The following is a 22,558-nucleotide window of genomic DNA, read 5'->3' on the forward strand; positions in this document are numbered from 1 at the left end:
CTTTGGGTGAATACCGATGCTAGACAGAGCGGCCAGAGCATAAGTCACTGCCTGGAGGCATGAGGCTGTTGCTTTTGTTGCTTTTTGTTTTGTTTTTGTTGCTTTCTTTTAAGTCTCCATGTGAAATGCCCCAAGGAAGAATTTCCCCTCAGGTTTTCTGTTGAAAAAATAATACCTGCACATTACCTTACCAATAAAAATGTAGTAGGGATTCCTAAAAGAAAAAAAAAATGTCTGAATATGCTTCCGACTTAATAAATTGCGAGCAAGTAAAATAAAAATAGGCAAAATATATTGGCAAAAATATGATAAAAGGAAATGCTAAAATGTTAAGTGCGTTTATTTCTAAGTAAAAAAAAAAAATTTCCCCACAGTGTCCCTTTATAGTAGGAACAATTATTCTGGAATATAGAAGAAACTTCTAAACAGAGGAACAATGGTGTATAAAATCTAACAGTAGAAAATTAAAAAGGTACCATCTGGACTCAGGAAAAAGAGAAATAGCTCTGGGGGGAGGGGTCAGAAATGGTGCAGAAATGCAAAGCAGGTGAGGAGTTAAAGACATGAGACCCTTGGGCTTGGGATGGGAAGTAGGTAGTGGCTGCCAGGAGTTTGGATTCTGCTTGGCCCAAGAATCTGCAAATGCTCCCTGCGAGATGAAGGACCTGGGCCAGGCTTTTCCCTTCAGTCAGCCAGGGGTGGTATAAGGTATCCCGATTGTAAAAGAGGGCAGCAAAAAGAGCTCCTGTTGACCACCGCCTAGAACTGCTTAAATAACCTCCCTTTTCAGGGGAGGAAATTTAAAAGAGTAATTGTCACAAAGCTTTCTAATACCTACATGGGGTGGGCAAAAGTAGGTTTACAGTTATGAGTGCACTGAACACTTTATTCTTATATTCTTACTTATTCATTATTATATTTATTTGTATCACAACTCTATACCTACTTTTGCCCACCCCTGTATATCCTCCATATTTTTTTAAAAATAAGGAATGCAATTGGGTTAATGATTTTGAGAAAAAATAAATCCCTATTATAAGTTGAATAAAGCCATTCTTAGGGTATATTCTCAGCAATGGAATTGCTGGGTCATAAGGCAGTACCATTTTTATTTTTTTGAGGAACTTAGAATAAACCAGAATAAAAAATTTAAAAGATAAATAAATTGAGTAAAGCCAAAACATCCCCAAATTATATGAGTGTTAGGAATGGACAAATAAGTTGTAAATAACTCACCTTTCTAAAAATAAACTCTAGCTCTGGCTCGTATAGCTCACTGGATTGAGTGTGGGCCTGCGAACCACACGATCGCGGTTTGATTCCCAGTCAGGGCACGTGCCTGGGTTGCAGGCCAGTTCCCAGCGGGGGACTCACAAGAGGCAACCATACATTGATATTTCTCTCCCTCTCTCCTTCTCTTCCCCTCTAAAGATAAATAAATAAAATCTTAAAAAAAAGATTTAACAAAAAATAAAAAATAAAAAAATAAAATAAACTCTAATTTATATATATTATTGACTATTTTAAAGACTTTTTTGGAGAATGATAGTTATGTAAAGAAAATAAAAAACAAAATATACCCGAAAAGTCATGTAATAGATGCTGTTGCCAACATTAATTGTTCAATTAAATCAGGTAAGGGAAACTTTCTCCCATTTATTTTAATTTTAGACACTGTAAAATTAAATTTATAAATGAAGGTAAAAAAAAAAGGTCTGTTTGTGTCTTACAATTTTCCTTTAGAAAACGATTATAAGTTTTCTTTAATTTTAGAGCCTTTTCATGGGTAAATTATACAAGGGGGGCCCCCTAAAAATGGAATTATCTTCTTCAGGGTGGGCCCCTTCTAGTACAGGCCTCCCCTACTAGGTGACTGCTCTAGGAACCCACCTGTATCAGTGTACCAGCTGGTGTTATTGTGAGAGGCTGAGTCCAGCTTCAGTGAATTTCTTTGAAGACTCTTGCAACACGTTTGCCCATTTTACAATGGGTGATTAACAAGCTCACCTGTCCACTCCACGCTGAGTGTTCAGCAGTTTTGGACCAAAAATGGCATGACTCCTATGCCCCACTCTCCTTATTCACTCGATCTGGCCCTGAGTAACTTTTTACAATTTCCCCAGATGAAAAAAAGCCCTCAGAGGGGAAAGTTTTGCTGATGTGGAAGAGGTGAAACAAAAAACATCAGAAGCACTAAAAGGCACCCACATCAGTGAGCTCGAAAACTATTTTGAGTGGCAGAAAACAAGTCTTGATAGGTGTATTGCATCACATGGAGAGTCCTTTGAAGGTGACTGGAGTATAAACAGGTAAGAATACATACACCATTTTTATAAATAAGGTCCATATTTTGGGGGCCTCCCTCATATGTAGGGACATTTTTAAGCACATATTGTGTGTGGGGGGGTGGTGAGCCTGGTTTAGAACTCTGAGACTAGGTAATAATGAAAATGGCTCCTCGGCTCTATCACCAGGTAATTCCCACACCATGATATGGTTCTAGACGTCTCCCTCTGCGTGCAATTCCTGCAAGCTAGAAACAGCCTAATTACTTTAAAGGAGATGGCACAAAATGAAGCAGGCAGTTACCACTGTGAACCTTTTAGATCTGTATGGAAAATGAAACTCCCTGCCTGGCCCAGAGCTCCAGGGATCCCAGGGATTACACAGGTAATACTACCTTATTGTACGATGGTGCGAATTCTTATGCTTCATAATCACTTGGGAATACTGGGTCTCAGCAGTATAAAAATGGGAGTGCCTTATAACGACATTTGCAACTCGCTCTTGAAGAGCCAAAAGAAACTTCCTTGTATTGGCAAGAGAAGTGTACCTCAAAAAGTCACTGGTGGATTGTATTTTTGAATGTACCAAATCCTTTTAAGTCCTTTGCACGGCATAGAAGGTCTATTTTGCATGAGAGGAATTAAAAATAGGCCACCCTAAATTGAGAAGTTTGTGCTGGCAGCTTTGAGGTCACTTGTAGCTTTAATATTTATGACTGTAACATGCTACCAATATATCATAAGCAGTCCCTTCATAAGAGGTCGTATTTTAGATGAACATCCTGGGAGCATCATATTGCATTCTTTACACAGGTTCAAGGGCAGCAGCACGTCTCTACCTTTAAAATTTTGGAAATAATCCAAAGCCGTTAGGTACTCATATCTGATTGTTTCATTCTACTGATAAACCATGAACAAGAGCGCAATTTTTTGAGCAAACACAAGGTATGGCTAATACAATAGTACAACAGACTTCTGATGATGAGCAATGGTCCCCAGGTGGTGTCAGAAAAGGAATTCCAAACGTATTTTGGGAAAGGACAGATTTGTGGATAGAGAATGAGACTCTGCAGTGAGGTGCGCAGGCCTGCCCCTCTGCTAAATAAACAGGCTGACAGACCAACACAAGTTTGTGATACTATACACTTCCCTTCTGAATAGGAAGAAAAATCAAATTATTTATTTACTTGTTTATTTTTAAATGACGTTTCTTGGGGTGACACTGCTTAATAAAATTGTGTATGTTCGGGAAGATGTGACTTGGGGTGGTGGGCATGTAATACAATATGCAGATGATGTGTCATGGAATTGTATACCGGAAACCTATTTATTTGTGTATTTTTAGGTTCAGAAAAACTCGTGTACGCTTTTGGGAGGCTATCACGTCACATATGTAAGTATCATCTATCAGGTCTCAGGAGAGGGGAAAAAAGAGAGTGCTGGGAGCAAAGGGAAGCCAGAAGATTAGTTTTAAGAGAAATGTCTAACTCTGAGGCCAGTGTGGAGGTCAGTGCGTATAGAGACACTCAATGGCTGGGAGCACGGATAAGAGGGGGCCACAGTCTTCCAGGTCGCATATGAGGAAGCTTTCGAATGAGGTGACAATAGGACTGAAGAAGAGGGAATCATTTCTAGAGGAATTTTTGAAGTAGGATTCACAGAATTTAGAAGCCAATTTAATACTCGTACACGTGTCCGCAGAATAGAGAAGAGAGAGGGAGAAAAAGGGAGAAGGTACCGTATTTTGCCGTGTATAATGCACACTTTTCTGGCCCAATTTTTGAGGGGGAAAAATAAGGATGTGCATTATACATGGATAGTACTAATTCCATATCTATGTAAATGGTTTTAATTTATGCTTACGCATTAAAACTATAAGTCCAGAAAGCAATAACAATATCTGTATGCAAAATAATATCCTGGAACCCAATAATCAGTTTTATATCAAAATAAAAACTTGAATTAAAAAATTACAACAGAAGATTTTTTTTTCTGAAAGTTTGGGCCAAAAACATGGGTGTGCATTCTACACAGCAAAATTGGGCTTCCAGGTTTAGAAACCATAAAGTTAGGCAATTAAACTACACTGAAAACAGGTAATCTAGCATTGTTTCCGGGCACAGACTGCATTCTATTTTACACATTTTGCAGACTATAGTATGTGCACATGGAGATGTACAGTAGGGGGCTATATGTACAGTTCTGGAGGTCAGGAGAAAGACATAAGATACAAGTAAAAACTGAGGAGTCTTAATGGTAGTTGAAGCCAGTAGACAAAGGGACACAGAAAAAAGAGAGAATTAAGATGGGAACACCAACACTTGGGGGTTGTGCACAGCAAAGAGAGCCTATACTGATTGTTGTTAAAATCCCCAAATTTGTATCTCGAGTCACTACAGTCTCCACCAGGACTTAAGATTTGATATCCAGCTAGCTATCTACTCCGCATCTCCATGGATGCATAAATAGGCATTTCAAATAAAACGTGTCTACATCTTCTCCCCCAAATATGTTGCTTTTGGAGACCTCCCCACTTCAGTAAATGGGTACCCTATTTTTCAGTTGCTTAGGCCCAAAACTGTAGAGTTCTTTGGCCCTTTCTTTCATACCTAAGTCCATTCCCTTATAAAATCTTTTGTGTTCTGTCCTCAAAATACAGTGAAATGCAGTCACTTCTTCCCAGAGTCACCTCTCCTATTCTGGCCCAAACCATAGTCCTCTCTTGACTGAATAACGACAACAGTACCCTAATGGTTTCACTGCTTCCCCTCAGTCTATTCAAATGGAGGGGCCAGATAAGTCAAAGCATGCCATTCGTCTGCTCCAAACCTTCCAATGACTCCCCCCTCATTCAGAGTAAAAGCCCAAGTCCTCAGCGGGGCCTATAGGACCCAATGTAATCAGAGTCCACCATCTCTCTGAACTCATTCTCTACTACGCTTCTGTTCGCTTGCCCCTTTCCTATCACACCAGACTCCTTAAGGCTCCTCCAACTTGCCAAGCAGAGTCCTGCCTCAGGACATTTTCACTTATAAGCACCCTCCTAGATGGTTCTTCCGGTTATCAACATGGCTTACGTCCTTGGGTTCTTTAGGTTTTGCTTAAACGTGAGCTTTGCCGTGAGACTTTTCTTAATGACCATATTGAAATAACAGCACATCTCATCCACTTCTCTCTTTCTCTCTCCCTCAACACCTCTCTCTTTTTATCCTGATTGGGTATGCCATACAGTTCAATGCTTTTATTTGTCGATGTCTGTCTCCTGGTTTCTCCTTCCCAGAATATAAGCTTCATGAGGGTAGGCATTTTCACCACCGTATGCGTACTACCAAGAACTGAGCCTACCTGGCACATGCGTGGCATCAAAACATTCATTGAGTGAGTGAGGGAATTCTTAGGATGTTTAGGACAGATGATGGATACTGAGCTCTTCCTATGTGCTAAGCATCGTGCCAAGCACTTCGCCCTTAAGTGTATTGATCAGAGAAACAGGGGAACCACACAATATTATCATTCTGGAAACCAAGGAAGGGAATGTTTCAACTAGTACAGTTCATCAACAAGATCAATGTTAAAACAAAGCAGGAGAATAAATAAAATAGGGCAGTTAGCTATTATCATGTTCACAGAGGAGCTTAGGGAGGCACTGGTTTCAGGACAGTGGTGGGTCTGGGGAAGCCAGAGTAGAGTGGGCCAAGGCAGAAGCAGAAGCCAAAGGAAAGTCAATGGTAATGGCAATTACAGCTTCAAGGAATTCCACGCTAAAGGGAAACCAGCATAGCTAGATCGAGAAGATGGTATCCTAAAAGAAGTCCTCTTAGGGTGAGGGAGACTTGAGTGTGATGATTGGCTGAAGGGAGGAGCAAAAAGAAAAAAGAAATTGAAGACCCCCAATAAAGAAAGCCAAACTGTTACTTAAAGGGTAGGCTGGAGAATGTGCCAAGAGATGCAGTGTCCAGCGAGAAGAGCTCTTTGCTGTGCACAATAATAGGGATCCCTAGTTTTTTCTCCTCCTTTTTCTTCTTTCTTTAATGTGAAGAAGAGAAAAGTCCTGCCCTGGCTGGTGTAGTTCAGTGGATTGAGCACGGGCCTGCAAACCACACGATCGTGGTTCGATTCCCAGTCAGGGCACATGCCTGGGTTGCGGGCCAGTCCCCGGATCCCGGCAGGGGACGCACGAGAGGCAACCATACATTGATATTTCTCTCCTTCTCTCTTTCCTTTCCCCTCTATAGATAAATAAATAAAATCTTTAAAAAAAAGAAGAGAAAAGTCCTAAAAATAGAGACACGAGAAGTCCCTTCGTGGTTTCCAAAGATGGAGAACACAAGGAATAATTTCTCAGTGTGTCAACTACTCATGGTATCATTAAAATTGAAAACATATTAAGGGGGGACAGGAGACTACTGCAATCTTACTGAAGGAATAGTGTAGTTTCACATACATGCTACATCTTTCTAAGAACCTAGAGAGATTGTTCAGGTATCTGGGAGCTTTTGAGAGGAACTTTTAGCCACGAAGAAACCTCTGATACTAGCGCCAGCTACCCTTGCTCTTTGGTAGCTGTAGAAGCCCTCATATAGAAGCAGACAGACAATTCGGAGTTAATGCTCATTTCTCATTTAAAGAGTGATCCTAGAATAGAAATAAGGAAATGAAATCTCGTGACAGTGTCATCATAAAGTCATCAGCCAGATGGCAGTCCTTGAAATCCAATCCTTAGAGGCTTCTCACAATAATTTGTAATATCACATCAAATATTATCTCATTCACCAGTTCCTATCTGCTCATGGAGATTGTAGAGCAAGAAATGAATTTGCAGAGGCCCACATTTCTGCCTTGATGTGTTAACATGTACTCTGTAAAAAATGGGGGCCGGAAAACAAAATATTTTCTGACACAAGTCACGACGATGATCTATGTTCTCATCTGTGTTGTTAGAACAAAACATTTGCCTATAGAGGTCACAGCACTGATCTGTCCTCATTGGAATTGCCGAACTACAAAATTGAGTTTAGAAGCAACTTGTCCTTTTTTTTTTTAAGATTTTATTTCTTTTTTAGACAGAGGGTAAGGGAGGGAAACATCTATGTGTGATTGCCTCTAGTGCACCCCCTACTGGGGACTTGGCCCGCAACTCAGGCATGTGCCGTGACTGGGAATCAAACCAGTGACTCTTTGGTTTGCAGGCTGGTGTTCATTCCACTGAGTCACACCAGCCAGGGTGCAACGTGTACTTTTATTCATGAATGGTAGATGAATTCCTTCTAGGACTATTTGTGTATTTATGTGTATCTATAAAAAGTGGTAAATAAAGATCCTATAAAAGCCAGCATAGATTTTGAGGATTCCTCTGACCTAATCATAAACTTGAACACTAAAATATTTTTAAAAAATAGTTGACTTTTGTTTTTGATTTTTGTCTTGAAAATATAGCCTACTACTATATGATATCTTCCAAGTTAGGGTTTTTATATCTTATTTAACACTCAGCAATTTAAAATGGAATTGAAGTTTTATTACTTCAAACAGGCTTTCAAAAGTACAAAAGTTTTGCATTTATTTATCCATACAATGGAAAGTTTGAATTTAGGCAATGCATTAGTGTTCAGTAGTAAAACTTGAGCTATGAGAAATGAGGCAATCAGAATGCTTTCCACAGAGTCCCTTCTACCTACAAAGTCTTGGTGACAGATAATTTTCAAAGATATGAATTTTTTTCTCCATAACCCAAATATCAATAGAAAGAATCTCTCCTTTTAAAATTATGGAACTCACAACCAAAGTGCAAGTGTTTATATCCTGTGATACTTGCAGTTTTTGAGACTTTAAAACCGACTCTCAAAAATGGATACATTCAAGAAATGGTAGAAACAAGGAAATAGGAAAATGGGAAGCACTTTCCTTGAAAACGCTTTTTATTTATAAAACTTGGCAAAACTCCTTTTGAAGTAAGAGAGTATGTGATTGTTATAAACGTGCCCTAAACTGTTAGGTGAATGCAGACAAAGACGACCCCGAGTGGGACTGTCTAAACATTCCCGTGATGATGGGAACCTGCTACTTGGCACTGTCCAACAGGGAAGCCGGTAGCTACATGCGGCTCTTCAGTGCAAGTGCTAGGCGGCTGATGCGATGGAGAAAATACAACTGACGGTTTGTTGTCATGAATTCACATTTAAGTAGCCACCTGTGGCTAGTGGCTGCCCTATGGGACAGCACAAATCTAGAGGAGGAAGAGGAGGATGTGACTTCACTTCTGGGTGTAGCTGGGCAACATATTCGGATTCAAAGGTCCAAATGCAAAAAATCACATAAAGAGTTTTCTTGTTCTTTACCTATCTAGTATAAGATCTACAAGGATGTAAGAAAAAGGGAAGCTGTGGCCAAGGTTATTCTGTGCAGTTGACACACACAGAATACATAGGATATGAACTTCTAATGTTAAGGTATCAGTAGCTAATAGAGAATACAGTTCTTATAACCTCTCAGAACACCCAGAAAGCCCCAATGGCTCATTATTATGACAACCCTACATGAACATAGTGTACTAATGCACTGTATGTGAAACACGGTTGCATGAATATATGGTATGTACTTAAAGCTTTCAGTGGTATCTCTCCGGGGAACTTAATGCTGTCCAGCTATAGCGCGGCAGTTTAGCAGTTTATCCTTTCTGTGCCTCTTTGACATTCTCTGTTGGATGGCTCTGCCCCAATTCCTAGGAATCACAGGTGGCTTTGTGACATAGTTCCAGCCCTAAAGTTCCTGGGAAAGCTGTTGCTTTCTCGATGCAAGCACCGTCTCTTTCCCTTCTTCTTCCGGCTGGAATGATATGTTCTGAGCAAAATGCCAAGAACAACACTGGAGACTTTAGGGATGCCATTGTTCTGCTACTGAGCCATTAGCATCTGCGAATCTCCGATCTTCTCATTAAGTGAGACAAACAGACCTCTATTAGGCAAGTGACTGAAGTTGGGTTTTCTGAGTTGAAACTGAAGGCCATCCCTTCTGTGTTGAGTTACTGCCATACAAAAGCACTAGCCGTCAGAGCAAACAATAGTGTGTTTGCTCACTTACCTATTTAATCAAACGGGGTTGGGGGTTAGTTACTTTGTGCCAAGCTAAGGGCTGAGCAATCATGGGGGACTGGCAGCCAACGTGCATACCGTTACCGAGCCAATGTTCTCATGGGAGAATGAGACCAACAAACACTTAACTACATGTAGACAGATAAGCACTATAAGAAAGGGCTCAGGGAGCATGGGTTTTAGGGTTGGTAGTCATAGTAGACTTCTTGGAGGAATTGGCATTTACACTGAGATCTCGTCATATGTAATTGAGAGGGTAAAGCATGGCTATGAGGCAATGGAAATAGCTCCATGTTACTCAATTGTGGTGGGGTAGTAAAGGGGGAAGAGAGAGCTAGGAGAAAATTAGGCTGGCCTTTTAAGAAAAGGCCACCTTATGCAAGACCTTGAAGTCATTTACAGCAGTGTGAACTCTCTTCAGATAACAATGGATAAGCCAACAGAGGTTTTAAAAGTTGGAGGAGGGTGAGAGATATGAATATAATGTAATTAGGAAGATCACCCTGCATTCTGCATAGACAATGGATGGGAAGTGGGAAGACTAGAAGGAGGGAGACCAGTTAGGGAAATGATGTCATTCAAGAAAGCCGGGACGGTCGAAGACTAGGGATGAAGGAAAGGGACTACATTTGAAAACTATGGAGGTGGTAAGTAGCTTTGCAATCGCTTAGCTATTGGGGTTACAAAGAAAGAGGCAGGCAGGAGCTTCTGATCTGGGCAAATGAATGGGTCGTGGCAATGTTCACCGGAGAGGGTCCTATGAACAGAAGGAGGTGGCGTTTGGAGATAAAGGTTGAAAGAAGGCAAAGATGAGGTCATTTTGGGTCTATTCAGTTTCAAGTTCCCGAGGGACATTAAAATGGAAAGAAATCATTGGGATATGCAGGTCTGAAACTCAAGGGATCGTCCTCAGCTGCCAAGGGTATACAATGGACAGTCATCAGCAGACAGAAACTACGCAAGCGGATGAATTTTCAGAGTACAATGGGGAAGAACTCTGGAGGCATGAGTCAAAATTAAGTTGGCAAATGGCACATTCTGTGTGGGCCAACGAAAAATGTGATTCTATTTTACTTTACCCAACAGAGAAACCACGACATATCTTCTTTAACTGGTACCTTGGTAAGTACCAAGTCAAAGAATACACACTGGAAGCCCTTCCTCTGAGGAATGCAGAGAACCTTAGTAAAGTGATCCAAAGAACTGAGAGAGCTGCTTGGAGATTCAAGGAGCACAAGGATGTGGGGACAGGAGTCTGCCAAAAAGACCGGGTCCATGAGAGGGGCCTCCCCCTGAAGCCCTCATTCTGTACCACTAACAAGCTTTTCCTTTTAGTCCCCCCTTAGTTTACAAGCCCTAAATCCACCAAATTAATTTCTGCTCTTAATTTGCTTTTCCAAAGCAGCTTCCCTTTGAACAGCAAGTATTTCCCATTTCGGTCTGACTATTGACTCTGTGATAGGGATCGGTTGCATATGAATACATACATCTTCCTGTGCCTACTAGGCCCTCGTTGAATTGCAAAGCTACCGGGATCCGTATGGGGAGCGCAGAGTCCGAACTTTGCCTTTGAAGGGGACGCCCTCTCTCAACCAGGGTCCTTTGGGTAGAGCTGCAAACGGAAGTCCCCCTCAGGGTGAAGCTTGTTTTCCGTGGTCACCTGAAGACCCACTGTCCAGAATTCAGGACTAGAGATACTCTATTCCCCCCGCCCCGTGTCACTGGATTTAATCCGTTTCCACAGTTGCCGTCACTCTTCAACCTCCAACTCCATTTCAAGATTTACTTGGTCTCTCAATTTCCATACATCAACAGGTCATTACTCCTAAGTTTCTGCTTCTAGTTCAAGATCTGTTTTTGCTTTCTTGCCTCGATGGTGACCCCTTCTTCTTGGGAAAGGACACCTCGCTGACTTCTTCGCTAAGTCACGTCATCATCTAGGATGCATCTACCTGGCACTGTGCTCTTCCTCATCGATGGACAGGAATGATTTCTGCCGCTGTTTTCTGACAGAACTAAAACGAGTGTCCTATCATCCCAAAGTTACCACAGTATGAATAAGCTAGCACTTCAGCATGCAAAGAGAGTCATCACCACTCCACAAATATTTACCTGCATCCCATTATCTCACCTGGTTCAGGATCTTTCAAATAAGAAAGATAGCCTATATCCTCAGAGAGTTGAGACTAATGTGGATAGCAAACATTAAACAATTAGTTCCATACATCGGGTTTTCATTTATAATTGGGATAAATGCTCATGAGAGGCAAACACAAGGGGTTAAGAGGGCGGAAAAACAGACAGGACCTAGTTGGAGGTGCTGTCTCTGAGAGCTGTTCATTTCCATAGATGTATAATGGGAACTGAAGTTATGAGTGATGTTACACTCCATAGATTTTCCCACTGGGCGTGTAGGGTGATGCCCAATGGCGGCACTATGCACAGCTGTACCTCCAAAGTGACTTCCTGTAGGTTTAAGGTGGAGGCAGCGTATGCCATGATGGAATAGAATGATGTTTCTTTGGGTAGACCCTCAAAGCAGACTGACACATGTGTGATGACTTTAGCTCCACGTCAGTCTTTTGGTTTTGTGTCATCTCTGAGTTAGGTCACCGCCTTTGTGACTGTGGAAAAATCGCGTTATCTCCCCAGGTCCCCCATCTTTAAAATAAGAAGACTTAGGCAAACCTGTGAGTTTTGTTAGTTTGGGCACTGTGGGTCCTCCCAAGGCTGTTTCAGCGAGATTGGAAAACCAGTCTGCACGGGCCACCCAGTGCCCCCACGCCATCATGATAGCCAACGGCGGTTGTCAAAGTGATGTAGTTCCTACCTTTTCTGAATGCTTGCCCAAGAGGCATTGATGTTCTCCGTTATCATGTGTACTTTTCTGGTATCATCTGCAGAGTAATCCCGGAGAAGTTTCAGTGCTAAGTCATTTGCCACGTCCACGTTTATCTTCCACTGGCGGAGGTCTTTGGCCAACTGCTACAGGTACATGTGGGAGAGAGAATGCACATCAGTTTTCTCTGCAATCTCTAACTGGAATTTCTTTTTCTGTCTTCCTAAAAATGATTTATTGGATGTTTTTCAATGCACAACACATGCTTATTGTTAAACAATGGAAAAAAAAAACTTAGGAAATATCATTTGTCTAATGCCTTGCGTGCTTATTACCCAAAGTCAAATCTCCTTTCGCCACCATATATTTGGCCCTCTTTGTCCTCTGCTATCCCTGACCCCCTTCCCTCTGGTAACCACCACACTGTTGTCTGTGATATGAGTTTCGCTTTTGTATCCCGTGTATGAGTGAAATCATATGGGTCTTAACACTTTCTGTCAGAATTAATACGCTTAGCATGATGTTCTCAAGAGCCATCCATGTTGCACAAATGGCAGTACTTCATCTTTTCTTATGGCTGAGTAGTATTCCACTGTATGTATGTATATATGTGTGCGTGTGTGTGTATATATATATATATATATATATATATAGCACTGTACATTTGAAGTCTATATAACTCTGTTAACCAATGTCGCTCTAATACATTTAACTAAAAAATGAAAAGAAAAAAAACAGTACAAAAGAGTATACAGATTAAACCTGAAGCCCTGGCTGGTGTGGCTCAGTGGATTGAGCGCCAGCCTGTGAACCAAAATGTCAGAGGTTCGATTCCCAGTCAGGGCACATGCCTGGGTTGCAGGCCAGGTCCCTAGTCAGGGGCACGCGAGAGGCAACCCCACACTGATGTTTCTCTCCATCTCTTCTTCCCTCCCCCTCTCTTTAGAAATGAATAAATAAAATCTTTAAAAAAATCAGAAATGCCAAGGGGACAGAGCCAGTCTAAGATTGGTCTCTTTAGAAAAAAAAAATTAAACCTTAAAATGATTCATAAGTAACTTCTGAATCCTTAGGTCAAGACATGTCTACATGACTGCTTTTAACCCACTGCGTGATTTAATCAATCATGAGAACATAAGCTAATCCACTTTTCATGGCACAATGTCTCAAATGCAGCATGTTGAGTGGGAACCGTTATCAGGGATTTCAATTTAGCAGCAAGTAATTGCAAAGAAACTGAGCTTAATTGCTTTTATCAAGAGAGAGGAAAAACTAGAAAAATAAGCCCCCATATGAGTGTTGAGTATGTGACATACACCAAACACCAAGTATGAACAGACAGAAATCTAGGAAAGTACCTCCTGTGTTTCTTTCCCTCTTCATTAACTTGTTGAATTGTTTATGTAATTAGTGCCATCTGCTGGCATCCAACTGGCGCTGCATACAGAAAACTGACCATCCAAGGAACACTACTGTTACTCCAGTAACGAACTTTTTTGAAGGATCCGTTTATTCATAACGCTTCTAAACATAACCTACTTTACAATGACAATACAATTACAGATATATAAATCGTGCTAAACCAAATGACCTATGTTTTCTACTTCGTCTTTGGCAATTGAGTACTCTCAAACTTTGTATTTCCTCACTTGAAATATCATACATCAAAGAAAAAAAAATAAACCCGTGGAAAGATCGTCTGGGAGCACAGTAGCCCCATATTTCTATTGAGCATTGCTGTCAGCTCATGGAGAATGCTTTTAAGCGTTAAGATATTATTAAATTGCTAAGACAGTTATATCAAATCCAACATGTTGGGTTAAGGCGTTGCTAAATAAACAAAAGAACAGGAACAAGCGATTCAAACAAGAGAGAGAGAATAAAACGTTTCTCTAAAAAAAAGAAAAAGACCCTCCCCCCCCCGCCAATGGATTTATGGGTTGGAACCAGCAAAAGACTAGCTCCATCCAATGTAGTGACCAATTTCACCTTGCGGTAACCCCTAGCCTCATTGTTTGCTCACTGCAATACTAAACAGCGCCATGTTCAGAAATGGGAAGCGCGGCTAAGGAGAAACCATGGCTGCCTGGCTGCTTCCCAGAAGTCTCTTGGAAAAACCCTGCATATTCCTCTTTCTTACTGATCGCCCTACCTCTTGATTAAATGAACCTCATTAAAAGAAAGAAGTCCCACGAAGAAGGGGCTGCTCTGCCTACCCAGTAGCCTTCTCTCTGCCCCACTCTTTTGCTAATAAACTCCTTTTCGCTGTAAACTCTAAACAAAAATGAACTTTCAAACAAGTAAAAATACTGGAATACTAAATCAAGATGGGGCAACTTCATCAATTAACTTAATAAAAAAATAAAATCCCAAGCTAGAAAGACCAGTAAAGCAAGCACATTCACGCACTACTGCTGGAAAGAGTACACATTCGGGAAATTTGGCAATACATATCAAGTGACATACAAACCTTTCTCCCGTTTACCCAGTAATCTCACTTTCGGTATTTTGCCCTAATCAAATTTCAAAGGAGGAGAAACAAATACATCTTTGGAATAAAGATCTTTACTAACTAAAACAAAGGATAAATCATTTCAATGTTTAATGACAGGACATTAAAATAACATGATGTCCTGGCTGGTGTGGCTCAGTGGATTGAGTGCTGGCCTGTGAACCAGGTCCCCAGTGTGGGGTGCTCGAGAAGCAACCACACATTGATGTTTCTGTCCTTCACTTTCTCCCTCTCTTCCCCTCTCTAAAAGTAAATACATAAAATCTCTAAAAAAAATAACATGACACATCAACCTGTAACAGGGGCCCCAAACCGGAATTTGGAATGGGGTCCAGAACTCAAGGTGTCCAGGAAATATTAGAAAGATATATAAGATGTCCTCACCCCTTCCCCTCAACAGGTGTGAGTTAGGGGAAGGGACACATGGAGCAGGAACATGCAGGGCTGTTTTGTACAGCAACAGCTTTGCAGCCAACCTCTGGCATGGTCATTTAACATATCTATAGCTTTTAACTGGTTGCATACGTATGTTAAGTAGCTGTGGCTGTGCTTTGAGCCAGGGGGATGGAAGTGACTTCCACCCAGGATGTTAACTGCAAGGCAACTCCCCCTGGTTACGGTGCCTGCGTGAGAGCTTGGAGAAGATTGGCTCTGTGACCTGGGGCCACACCTGCCCAGACTCATTATAACAGCCCAGTAAACCTGGAAGAATACAGGAATGCTGGCCTGAGTAACTGATTGTAGGAGGAGTTGGAAATGGGGCTGCAGAGGCAGGTTGGGGTGGGGATTTAAACCCAGACACGGCAGCCATGAGAGGAGAGAGCTACGAGGCTTTGGCAGGAGAGAACCACGTGGTTTGTCAGAGTGGAGACCCCCACAGCTTTGGCAAGAGTGAGGACCATGTGGCTTAGGAAGCAGGAGAGACTTTGCCTGGAAGAAAAGGGTGAAAGGACTCTTGCTGGTGGGCCGTGAGAAGGTGCCACATGGCTTTGGATTAACTGAAGATCCTGGTGGCAACACAGCTGATGGTGTTGGGAGCCTGAATCATGGACTTCTACTTCTTTTCCTGAGACGGCACCCCAGACTAGGGCAGAGGGAGAAGGAAGGGTGTGTGTCTGAGGGTATCCTAGAGGATTTTAGTATTGTAATGACGACATTGGGTCACTACTTTAAGTCTATATAGCATTAAATAAACATTTCCTTTCCTTTCACAAATCTCTGGCATTGAGAGACGTCTTTTGTCTGGCAGCCGGCATAGCGGACCTAGTGGGGGGTCCTTTTGGGAACAGTGTATCGTACACCCTCCCTTGGGTCTGTTGTGTAACAAACCCATTGGACTCCTATGTAGTAAATATGCCAGAAATCAAAAATACTATGTAGAATATAATTTCCATCTATACCGTCTTTCTCAAATCTGTAAGAATATATAGTCACGAGCTAGAAGGGCAATAGAGGAAATTGAAAATAATTGATGTTTCTAAAAAGAGTAATAATTTCTGCTTTAATAACTGTTCTTATAGGTTACTGTGATATTTACATAGTAATACAAATCATATACTAGTGCTCTGAGCATAGTTTCAGTATCTGTGGGTAGACTCGTCTTCCTTGAACATGTATATACAATCTGACATTTCTCAGTTAACTAGAACATCTGGTTCTAGAATCAAGCAAAATCATTGTATTTATTGCATATAATAAATACACCCACATAACCAAACTAATACTGAGTAGCTAAAGCCAATCTCACTAACTTTTGCTATGAAAGCAAAAAGAGACAGTTTTTGAAGGCTGGGTAACAACACAATTAAAATTGATCCTCTGGGTCCAGAGGGGAGAGAATCATAAGGGAAATGGGAAGGGACTCACAGGAACAAGTATAAAGGACACACGGACAATAACTAAGGGTGGGGGTTGGAAATGGGAGGGAGGTGGGGAACACTGGGCGGGGCAGGGCTGGGAATATAAGACAGAAAACTGTACTTGAACAAGAATTAAATAAAAATAAATAAACAATAAAACCTTGAAAAAAAATGATCCTCTGGGAATGCTTGCCTTTCCTTACATACTCCTTTTATCAATCTCCACAGCTTCTACTTCCCACTTTTCAGAAATCCTCACACTATGCAAAAGCCTTTCTGGGGTGAACACCATTCCTTAAGGGTGTTCCCTTTCTAGAAATTTCCTAGGGTTGTGTTAAAGAGAAGACCACACACCTAAAATGGCATCCCTTGTGCTAAAGGACATGATACCAAACCTAGATTTAATACCTAACCTGATTGCTGTTTCTTCCTCTCCCAGGAATATAATCTTTTTTTTTAATTTTTACTTTTCTTTAGTTCTTGTTCAAGTACAGTTTCGGTCTTATATTCCCAACCCTGCCTGCCTTCCGCCCTGTGCTCCCCACCTCCCTCCCATTTCTGCCCCCCACCCTTAGTTATTGTCCATGTGTCCTTTATACTTGTTCATGTGAGTCCTTCCCCTTTTCCCCTGTAATTCTCTCCCCTCTCCCCTCTGGTACATGTCAGCCTGTTCCATATTTCAGTGTCTTTGGTCATATTGTGCTTGCTTGTTTGTTTTGTTGTTTAGATTCCTGTTAACGGTGATATCATATGGTATTTGTCTTTCACGGCCTGGCTTATTTCGCTCAGCATAACGCTTTCCAGTTCCATCCATGACGTTGCAAAGGGTAGGAGCTCCTTCTTTCTTTCTGCAGCATAGAATTCCATTGTGTAAATGTACCATAGTTTTTGGATCCAGTCATTTACCGATCAACCGTCTGGAATGTTCTGGTCAACACCAAAGAAGGGAGCTGTCTTGTGGGCCCTCTACATTCCCCTCCCCCTATAAAAAGAAGAGGTAATCTGCATGATAAAAATGCTCGCCTGCCACCTTTTCCCCCCAAAAGAAGATGCCCTGCTCCAAAAATAATCCTTTCTTTTCTTTTGTTAATAGCACCGTTGTCCCGCCCTGCTTCCAATGAAAACCTCCCATTCTGTACAGCTGCCAGCGCCCTTCTAGATGCTACATGAGATGCCGCCTGGTTCATAAATTACTTAATAAAGCCAATTAGATCTTCAAGTATACTAGGTTGAGCTTTTTATTTCTAAAAGCATGAAATTACCACTCCTTGTCTTCTCATCGTCACTTGTGCCAAACCTACAGTGTTATTTGCATTTTAAAGGAAGGGCTTATTATCATCCATTTGATCTTGAATTGGTAGCCTAACAATCCACAGAACTTAGACCAATGACTTGGTTACCACTTCCCAAGGTAATTCCTTTCTAAGCAGGAGGCAATTGTTAACAGGGTACTCATTATGAACGAATGTCACAGCATATATGTATAGACGAGAATATAACATGTACATTGAAAATTTAGCAAATAACTGAAATCATGTATTTTTATCCAGGAAAAGTAAATAATCTTGGGAGCCACCCCTCACTTATTGGTTGCTACTTGAAGTCTAGATACAAGAGGATATATACTCTTCGGTTCCAATCTACAGATCATAAAACATACCTAAAAGTATGTTTTAAAAGTATGCGAGACTTTTCCAAAGTCTCGAAGGAAATAGCATGCTAAAGTTAAATTAGAGACTTCCCAGTAAACAAGTAATACAAGAGTCAGGCTTGGCGTCACACCAGAGCTTTCCCATGAACTTTAATGCTTGAAAGGCAAACATGTGCAGTATCTCTTTCTTCAGATTTGTATTCACGCTGAGATTTAGATTTTTAGACCTAGGAAAATCTTGCCTGAGTGCTAACCCTCACTGAATACTGCCTAGGTTTTGTGAGAATGTAGGATTAAAAAGAAAAAAAAAAGAACCCACTGACCTTGACTCCCACTGACAGTGCTGAGGCCCTTATCTAAACTCAAAGGTTGCCAACGGGCAGCTAGCTTCCTTTCTGTCCCTTCCTAGAGACGCTCACTAGAACACAGGGCGTTTCCTTCCTCCTACAGTAATGCGCTGACCACCGTGGGCTTTAACCAAGTGCCATTCCTGCTAGGAACAATGACCTTGACCAGCTTTGCTTACTACTGTGAAATTTACTACTGGGATAACTCCAGACCACAGAAGGAGTGTAAATTCAAAAACACAATAGAATTCACACACATACTTTTTATTTCTGAATTCCATTTACAGAGGAATATATACTACAGGGAACTGTTTGCACGATGGTCCTGGCGTGCGAAGAAATTTAAAATACTGTGAGAAGTAGTCTCAAAAAAAAGATGATTTTGGGGTGCGCGTGTGTGTGTGTGTGTGTGTGTGTTCCACGAGGGCCATACAATGCTAAATCCCCAAACGACCATGGCCCCAATCAGGAAAGAAGCATTTTATATTCAAAGTTAAAATGTTGCTTCTGCAGTATGTGCTTGGTATGTTAGGCAGAAAAATGATAATGGATTACAGCACAACATCAATTGATTTCAAGAATTTTGAGTATTACAAAATTTCAGTTTTAATGCGTGTCTTCTCTCTCTCTCCCTCTGTCTTTTTTTTTTTTTTTTTTTTTTTGGTAAGGATTCTTTTAGCAGTGGGGACCTGGCATGGGAGAAAACAATGGAGGAAGAGAAAGGGTAGTTAAAAGTCTAGGTGACAGAATAAGTCTGCTGGGTTTGAATCCCAGTGTGATGGCTTACTAGTTACGTGAGTAATAGGAAAAGTAATTACCCGGTCTGTGAGCCTCAGTTTCCTCCTTTGTTACAAAAGGTGAATTAATGGTATTTACCTTGAAGGATTAATATGGGGATTAATTTAGAAAATCCAGGGGAAACACTTAGAATATTCCCTGGCATGTATGAAGCAGTAAATTAATATTAGCTATAATCGTCATCATTGCTACAACTATAATTACTACTACTACTACTATTTTTAATGAGGCACAAATATTCACCATGGCGTGAACCTCTACTGAATGCAGAGCAAGGGATTTACAATTTTATAGTCATTGTCTACAATATGGAAGCTCTAAAAGGTTCCCGACCCTGACCAGCATGGCTCAGTGGGTTGGGCATTGTCCCGCAAAGCAAAGGGTTGCTGGGTCCAGTCCGGGTCAGGGCACATGCCTGGGTTGCAGGGCCTGGTCCCCAGTGGGGGCATATGAGAGGCAACCACACATTGATGTTTCTCTCCCTTTCGCCTTCCCTTCCCCTCTCTCTGAAAATAAATAAAATCTTTAAAAAAAAACAAATCAAATTGCTTGGAAAACTATTAAATACATTCCTAATATATTTATGGACAGAAAGGTCTGCATAGTAGTTTCTCTCACTTTGCATACATGAAGTAAGAGATTCATTCAAAAAATTTAGGTCTGTGATCTAACAGCCAAAAGCCTATTTGCTCTTAGATCCACTTCCTGCCTATCTCCTACCCTTAGGGATGAGAATTTCCCAGGATTTTTTGCTAGCTGGCCTGTAGCTGGAACTGGCCAGTGAGAGGCCCTGGCGGAAGATGGAAGAATAGAAGGAAAGGTGATACTACACTGTATCTTCCCCTCTTTCTATGTGGGCAGTATCTTCTCAGTGTCTCCATTTCTCACTGGACAGACCCTCCCTCTGCAGTGTCGGTATCTGCTGTGCAGCCCCCACAGTGGTCAAGTTCGTGATACAGGGTGCAGCCAAGGCGGGGCCCAGAAAAGATTTGGAATGGTATCCAGAACTCAAAGTGTACAGGAATATTGGAGGAAATATTATTAAGATGTCCTCACCACCCCGCCCCCAGGTGTCAGTTGGGGGAAGGGACAAATGGAGCAGGGCCATTAAGAGCTGTTTTGCATAGCAACAGTTTTGCAGCTAGCCTCTGGAATGGTCATTTGACATATCTATAATCTTTAACTGGTTTCATAGATATGTTAAATAGTTGTGGCCAAGTTTTGGGCGAGGGAGAAGTGAGTGGCTGCTACCCAGGATGTAACTGGGGCTGCTTCTCTGAGAGAGTGCCTGTGGGAGAGGCATGTGGCTTTAGCAGAGTGAGGACCCCCTCTTGGCCAGGTGAGGGGGAGAGCCATGCTGTTTTGGAAAGATGTAGACCCCTGTAGCCATTAGGAGAGAGAGCCACGTGGTTTCAGCAGAGTTAGGACCCCCTCTTGGCTAGGTGAAAGGGAAGACCACGCAGCTTTGCCAGAATGGAGATCCCTGTGGCCAGGTGAAGAAGAAAGACGCGCTTTAGGTGGAGTGTGGCTTTGGTAGAAGAAGCCCAGGCGGCTTTGGGGTGCTCCCTTTGGCCGAGTGGCCTGGAAAGCAGGAGAGACTTTGACTGGAACTTGGTACAAAGAACTCTTGCCAGTGGAAGGTGCCACATGAGTTTGGATTAATTGGAGATCTTGCCTGGACAGGCAACACAGCTCACGTGCCAGCGTCCTGAAAAACGGACGTGTGCTCTTTTCCTGATTTACAGTACCCGGAATTGGGACAGTGGAAGAAGGGAGCGCTGTGAGTGTGTGTGTGTGTAGGTGTATATCCATAAAGACTTTAATATTTTAAGGAAGGCATTAGGCCTGAATAGCATTAAATAAACATTTTGTTTCCTTTTCACAAATCTCTGGCATTGAGAGATGTCTTTCCAATTGGCAGCGGACAGAAGAGCCCAATAGATATTAGTGTATCGTCCTTGGGAGGGGCCCCTGTTTTCTGAAGCAGTTTTGGGCATCCCTCGGTGGGCCAAGTATTGCCCCACCCCTCGGACCCTTGTTTGGTAACATTAGCACCAGAGGGCTCTGGGTCCTGGGCTTTGGTAACACTTGTCGGCCCTCCAGCCCTTGAGGTGGAACAGCTTCCTGATGTTCCAAAATTCCAGGTTGCCTCCCTATCTCCTACTGGGCTTCTCAACTTTTCATCAGCCACGGAACCGTCCACTATATGGAATCCCCTCTGTTTGAAATATCTAGTATGGCTTCTCAACTGGATCCTGACAATATAAACTGAAAGAAACCTCACAGCAAATGACCCTACCTACAATTACGTGGGAGAAATGCAACATGCTAGTTATGTGGCAAAAGGGGAGTTAAGTATCATCCTCTTCTGTGCCTCAGTGTCATCAAATATCAATGTTTTATGAAGCATACGTTTTGCAAAATATCATGCTTTACACCTTGCATCCTTCTCCCCAGTCTCAGAGGAAGAGGTGACTCTTATACTGGGGGAAGGGGCTCTGGTATTTGGACAGTATCTGTTCTGGATCCTCCTGCCCATGGACTTGCTGTCTTCCTCTGCGGCCTTTAAACGCGCGTCTCTCCCCCATCGTTAAACAACAACAGAGTCTGCTCTCGATCATTTTCCTTCCCTTCACAGTTCAGCTGCTTAGAAGGCAACTAACTCTTCACTCATTACCTCCACTTGATTACATTCCCAGAACTATATAACTCATCAAAATCAGGTTCTGCCATTGCCATCCCACCTAAACTGTTCTGACAGAAGCCACCATGGCAAATTGGATTGTTGGCCTCAGTTCTTTACCCTACCCTCTGTCCGTACCGTGGCTATGTAACTTCGAATTTCCTGCTACCGAAGGCAGTTTGCTTCCCTGCCCTTGACAATGAGCTTGGCCCCATGACTTGCTTTGCCTAATCCTAATGGGATGTTAATAGAAGAGACTCAAGCAGAGGCGTGAAATGGGTTCCTGCAGCGGAGCTGGCCCTTTTGTACGTCTGCCATCACCAGGAGACAAACGTGCCCTGGGCTAGCCTGCTTCTCCCTGCAGCAGGAGAGTGACACGTGGACACGAGTCACCCCAATCGACCTGCAGCCTGAAGCAGAAGCAGTGCCACCCAGGGTGAAGCTGCAAACTCAGTTTGAAGTTTCATGTTACACACCTTTTTTTGTGAAAATA

The 22,558-nt window shown here is 42.1% G+C and overlaps 1 protein-coding gene across 1 annotated transcript in view; it reads right to left on the reverse strand.

The window, feature by feature from the left end:
• The window catches only part of DMD (dystrophin), a 1,607,686-nt gene that overhangs the window by 311,157 nt on the left and 1,273,971 nt on the right, over window positions 1-22,558 (reverse strand). Inside the window, exon 54 of the mRNA XM_037050278.1 lies at window positions 12,207-12,361. Within this exon, the coding sequence (XP_036906173.1) occupies window positions 12,207-12,361 (155 nt within the window). The remainder of the gene's footprint in view (window positions 1-12,206; window positions 12,362-22,558) is intronic.

The sequence above is a fragment of the Sturnira hondurensis genome, unplaced genomic scaffold (genome assembly GCF_014824575.4).
Source record: "Sturnira hondurensis isolate 20B ecotype Veracruz unplaced genomic scaffold, ASM1482457v3 Scaffold0006693, whole genome shotgun sequence".
Classification (NCBI taxonomy): Eukaryota; Metazoa; Chordata; class Mammalia; order Chiroptera; family Phyllostomidae; genus Sturnira; species Sturnira hondurensis.